Source organism: Colias eurytheme, chromosome 2 (genome assembly GCF_061535395.1).
Source record: "Colias eurytheme isolate Ceu_HAF_F1 chromosome 2, ilColEury1 Martin Lab GWU primary, whole genome shotgun sequence".
Classification (NCBI taxonomy): domain Eukaryota; kingdom Metazoa; phylum Arthropoda; class Insecta; order Lepidoptera; family Pieridae; genus Colias; species Colias eurytheme.
Window position 1 is genome coordinate 7,306,927 of NC_142981.1, and position 6,078 is coordinate 7,313,004.

Here is a 6,078-nt window from a genome sequence, read left to right on the forward strand (position 1 = left end):
CTATTGGTATACTAAGCGCGAAGGAACTTGTAGTTTTGCATACACTGATCACGTAAAAAATACATAAACAACAAAATTACGTTAAAAAATTTTTGATAATTTTTTCCTGAAAATCCATGTTTTCTTCTCTAGCTTCGCGCAGCCGTCATATACCGCTTCTCTAATGTGAGCATTTTGTCTATGAAAACATAATCTTAAACGATAGCTCACGTGCTAGTGGCAAAAATGGGCGGGTTGCTTGCTATGGGTGTACACATAGAGTTTTAAGATTTCATCTATTTGAAAAAAAAATGCGTCTGGAATTTTTTAAGTATTTTTTACGTACTCAGCGTATGCAAAACTATAACCTCCTTTGAGCTTAGTATACCAACAGTGGGACACCCTGTATAGATTAATTATTTTTTATTTTTTATCTCAGTACCTACCTAACTACTTTGATTTGATCTATTCACTTTGATAACTTTGACATATGAATCACTAAAACTGTGATGTGAGTGTGAGGGTGAATAATTTTTTTCATCTTTTGTATGTTCAATCCTAATAAATTGATCGTAACTTTCATTTATTTTTGTCGTGTCATAAGGTATAGAATTAAAATGAAATACATATGTGTAAAATAACTTTTTTTAATTTTCTGCTGGCGGAGGTAACAGAAAGGAACAAATCGGCAACAATTTATATCATTATAGCCTCATAAGTTTTCAATAAATCTTATAAATTAATAGCATCTAACACAAACAAACTTTTTAATATATTAATAATTTATGATTAAGGCACTTTGTACACGGCTTAGGATACAAATATAGGTATACATCTAATTTTGTGTATGACACTTGGCAAATGCCATATGACTAGCGACGTCGCTAATATGCGACACAAAGACTGTACAATTACTTAATCTTAATTAAATCTTATTTTACATTGGTCCCTGAAACACACATTCTTACCAATACTACATTAGTTGCACACAATTATAATCTAGGTGGTTATTAATTTACAAAAATAATTTAAGCTTAAATTAACGGTACTTTAAACAGCAGTTCTTGTTCATTCAGCTAGTAATAATTCGAGATCAAGGACTAATTGAACTCAGTCTTCTTAATAGGCGTGGACAGCAGCTGTGGGTGATAACGTCGGGTGTCCCGTAGGAAGTGTTTCAGGGCGGTATTCATACGGAGAGGACCCTGGCGCTCCACAACCACTCTCCAAGTGCTTACTCAGGAGGGACATACGGGAAAATGTCTTACCGCAGCCTGAACATGAATACTTTTTAACATCTGAGTGCGTTTGCAGATGCGCTCTTAGATTTGAACGGTCGGCAAACGCACGACGGCAATGATGGCACGAAAAAGGTTTCTCGCCGGTGTGAGTGCGAATATGTCCTTGCAATAGCCAGGGTCGCGAAAATGCTTTTCCACACAGGTGACATTTGCAGGGTAATGTGTGAGTTCTTATGTGCATCTTAAGTGCACCGAGAGATGTGTATACTTTTGCACAGTACTTGCAGCTAAACGACTTTCTGGCTAAACTTCCTTCAGCTGCAGCACAATGATACTGTTGATGTTTCGAGAGCCCAGAATAGGTCGAGTATGACTTTGCACAATCTGGGCATTGGTAACGTGGCCGACGAGGTGCGGATACTGAGACGCCTGAGTCAGATGAAACGGATCCAGGCGAACGTAAATCTTCCGGGCAGGGTGGTGGTGAACAAGAGGAAGGTGGAGAGGCTGGCGAATAACGGGCGTACATTTGAGGATGCGTAGGAGGTGATAGTGCCGGCGCCGCAGGATAAAATTCTTCCAAAGGGTATGATGGATAAAGTGTGGGCAGATAAGCGTACTGTGGCGTGGGTCGAGCGAGTTCAGTGGTAGGTTCGAGGCGGGCGCGACACGCAGCGAGATAGTCTAGCTGTTGTTGCGGCCATTCCCTTGGTTCTATTTTCACCGCGGCAGTTGCTACTGGCGATGAAGCTTTGTTTGGGTAATTTCCAGTTTTAGACAGATCTTCGGGTTTTGTACTGAGGTTTTCTGGTTCGTCATGTTCCATATCACCTGTAGACAACAGAAGCAGATATTTAATACATTGAATTTTAAAATATATTTTTTTTTCATGTGATTTTGGAGTAAAAATAGAATATTCACATTTATAATTTTTTGTTGTAGTGGCTTTAGAGAGATATAAGTAAGTATTTTATTCGTGGAATTGTACTATGTATTTGAAATTTACATGTAACAAAAATATTGGTATATCATTGGTATCTATAATTAAAAAAAAAAAAATAATTATTTAAAATATTAACTTACAATTAAAATCAGAATAAAATCGTGTAGACATGTGGGCGGGATGAGGCGGCGTAGTGGGCGGTGTCGCTGGTCGCTCCTCCCGCACCAGTACGGGCCGCTTCTTCAACGGACAATGTGCGTACTTCTTGGTTATCATCGCACGAGCGGTCTGAGAGTCTTCGACAAGCATCTTCACACAATATTCACTGACACTTAACTTGAATAAATAATAAAGAAAGTTCGATACGATCAAATCACAAGTTCACAATAGTTCATAAATAGTCCAATCATCACAATGTTGCGCGGGAGTCGTGAACGGTTCCGAGTTCGAAACGCGAGTGACGTACATGCACTGTTCAGTGTTGAACACGAAGTGATGCGGTGAGGGAAGGACCGCCGCTTATATGCGCTCCCCGTCAGCGACGACCAGGTGGCAGCGGGTAGGCTGCGCACGTGCGCCGTACCCAATCGGCGGAGGGCGCGGGGCCCGGCCAATGGGGGCGCGGCGCGGCGCGGGGCGGCGGCGGCACCTGCGCCTCCGCACCCGGCGCGGGCACCCGGCAACATCGCTCTTCTGTGCGATATGCCCAGCTTCACCAACTTTCCGGTCGGAGCCGTAGTCGCAGCGATCGCGATCTAATTTTTTGCGCAATTCTTGGGGTTAAGCACCTTTGAACTGAGCTATGCGTCTTTATGAAACGGTCCCGTCCGCGTCAGCATAATAATACCGACGCAAGAGCCGCCGCGCTGCATTTATTATTCAAAACGATTTCAATTCATTTAGCGAACGACGTATTACATCTGTACATGCAATTATTATTTAAAATTAAGAATTGTTCTATTCATTCATAATCATTAATAATATGTATTGAATAAATCAAAACTGGCTGTGTTTTGCTACTAATTGTAATAGGTGGATAGTATAAAGTTTACTCATTACCTATTGACCTACTCAACAAAAAAGGTAACTTCTCAAATAACAGTGATGACACATGAATATAGGACTTAGACTTAAAAGAAAGCAGCATTATGGTAAATGACCTTGACTTATTAAAAACATAACTTAATACATTTTTACCAGTTACTGTATACCTAGATAACAACATGTCCATAGTTGATTTTAAATTAATTTTAACAGCATTTATTGTCCGTGACCGTGACAAGTGATCAAGTACAGTTATTTGACAAGTCGCACTATAAATTAGCTGAATCTGCAATAAACTCGACGCCTCATATGTCATACAGACGTGTCAGTTGAATGTTGAGATCGTGTGCTACATTCCAAGTTTATTGTGCCTAAGTATGTGTTACAATAATTATGAATTATATCGTACGTAATCATAATTATAAAATCGATCTTCATTCATCTGTCAAGCCATGCATGCGGATTCATACATGTTCATACTTTATCTCATAATGTTTAAGGTTTTCGTTTTCCAACCCAAAATTTCAATTTTTGAAAACAGGAAATAAAAACTAGTTTCTATGTCATACATAGGGAACGTTTGAAAGCTTCCTTGTATGCAGGTTTGTTTAATGAAGGAAGGAACATTCGCAACCCCTTTCCAACGCGGAAGTATAACGTCCAGAATGCTTTGTTATTATTCACTCTGTGACCAGTGTTAATTCCCACAGAGCTTGTTGTTCCGTGGGTTATTTGTGGATTCTCATGGAAACAAGTTTTGGTTTCTTCTCAACTTATAGTGAGGGTTGCAAAATAAAAAATGCATACGAAGACATTATGCATTAAACTTATGGTATTATACTTACATAAATGGATATTCACTCTATATAGGTACCTACATACAAATACCTAAGGAAGATCGGAGATCCTATCCTAAACTTAAATAGACATCATAATTTAGGCATTTTAAGAAATTGTATAATTTTGATTGAACTATCCATTTCTACTTTAAAATGGTTTTCTTTGTTAATATCTTTATTTACAAAACGACAATCGCTGCATCGGTTACATTGTGTTAGTAAGTTGCCAACATTGCAAGAACAAGGTCCAAGCTGATAATCCACATCACGATGACGAGGGCCATATGTGGTGAAATGCATGTAATGACTCAGCCTATATATGTGTCAAGGGATCGACATGGACATCAAATGCTCGATTAATACACAACTGTGACTAATCGCGTTGATCGGCGCTCAATAACAATACCTTAAACCACTATGTCATTACTTGATTATGATGTTATTCTTAGCTTTCATCAGTCGAGGAGACATCGAATGTAATGTAATCAGTGAGGCAAATGCCAGTCATTACTTAATTATTATCTTCGGATGTTATGAATGAACTGTTATCGCTTTCGCGCTTGGGAAACGTAAATATTTTAGTGTAATGTAAATAAACTAATATAAACATTATTAGTTATTTGTTGAAATAAATGATATGGTGATAAAAGGCATGTTTATCACTTTCAATTAATTGCGTATTTCTAATTAATATTGGAATTTATTCAGACACCATCATTCCTGGTCTCATACGTGTGTAATTCGTTGGTTTTTTCTACATATTTCCTCAATTTCGGAATTGGCTTAAATCAATAAATTGTAATTGTATTATCCATACTAATATTATAAATGCGAAAGTAACTCTGTCTGTCTGTCTGTTACTCAATCACGCCTTAACTACTGAACCAATTTGGATGAAATTTGGTATAGAGATATTTTGATACCCGAGAAAGGACATAGGCTACTTTTTATCCTTATGATAGGTTTTATCCCGGAAATCCTACGGGAACGGGAACTATGCGGGTTTTTCTTTGACTGCGTGGGCGAAGCTGCGGGTGGAAAGCTAGTTGTTGAGAAAATGTTCTTGTTACAATAATTATAATAATTCTTTTCTAAGCCTTTTACAATCGGCATAATAGTAGTCTAATTGAATACCTATACTTAATACACTTATTAATTACATATTACTTATTTTTACATTTAAAAATTAAAAAATTCAGTAAGTACAATAAAAATTTGACAAAAATATGTAGGTACTTACATATAAATGATTGGTTTGTGTACGATTATTTTATCTATACCCACTATCAGGATATGTAGACCATACGAGTATAATAAAATAAAATAAATATCTTGAATTGATTTAAATTATGTACCTAGCTATTGCCTAGCTATTACTGAAGTACCTATATATAAAATGGCAAACCGTGAATTACGACATATAATTAAAGTTTGACAGGTGTCAAATGGAGTGTCATCAAAGCGGCGGCTGTGTCGGGGTGGGTCGGGTGTGTCGGCCAGGTGTGATGCGCGGGGGCCGGGGCGCGTGCGTAACGGTTCGGCACGAGCGCCTGCTAGGGGACGTGCGCTATGGCGGAAATACCGATGGACAGGGGCGCCGCGGGCAGGTGGTGCGCTATGCCCGGGCCCGCTCAATGTCACACGATTGGCGGTTAATTCCGCGCACTGCAATCACAGCTATAATTTATAACGTGATTTAATAACATTTTGATTTTCTTCAGTTACGGTATGAATAAAAGTGTGTGAGTATTTATCGATGTATCAGTGTCGAAAGTTGTTTACGTCCTACAAAGATAATATTATGTTACCTACATACAGAAAGTATTCATAGTTGTATACGTAGTATATTATTATTAGTCTGTGTTCATAGTGATAATCGCGAACTATTTAATAATTTAAGAAAATACCATATTTATTAATTTATTAGATCAGACTGAACTACAAGATTAAAATATATTATCTGTCTGAAAAAAATGAGTCATAAATATGTTCAGAACTCTAAGCTTATAGGCTCTAAGATTCAGAGTTAAGT

At 37.9% G+C, this 6,078-nt stretch overlaps 1 protein-coding gene across 1 annotated transcript; it reads right to left on the minus strand.

Moving 5' to 3' along the window:
* Window positions 1-610: 610 nt before the first annotated feature.
* On the minus strand, window positions 611-2,641 carry LOC149910456 (uncharacterized). Its single transcript, XM_090107971.1, has 2 exons — window positions 2,304-2,641; window positions 611-2,051 (listed from the first exon to the last, which is right to left on the minus strand). Exons 1-2 carry the CDS (start codon window positions 2,470-2,472, stop codon window positions 1,099-1,101), a joined length of 1,122 nt encoding a protein of 373 aa, XP_089964097.1. The 5' UTR covers window positions 2,473-2,641; the 3' UTR covers window positions 611-1,098.
* Window positions 2,642-6,078: the final 3,437 nt, after the last annotated feature.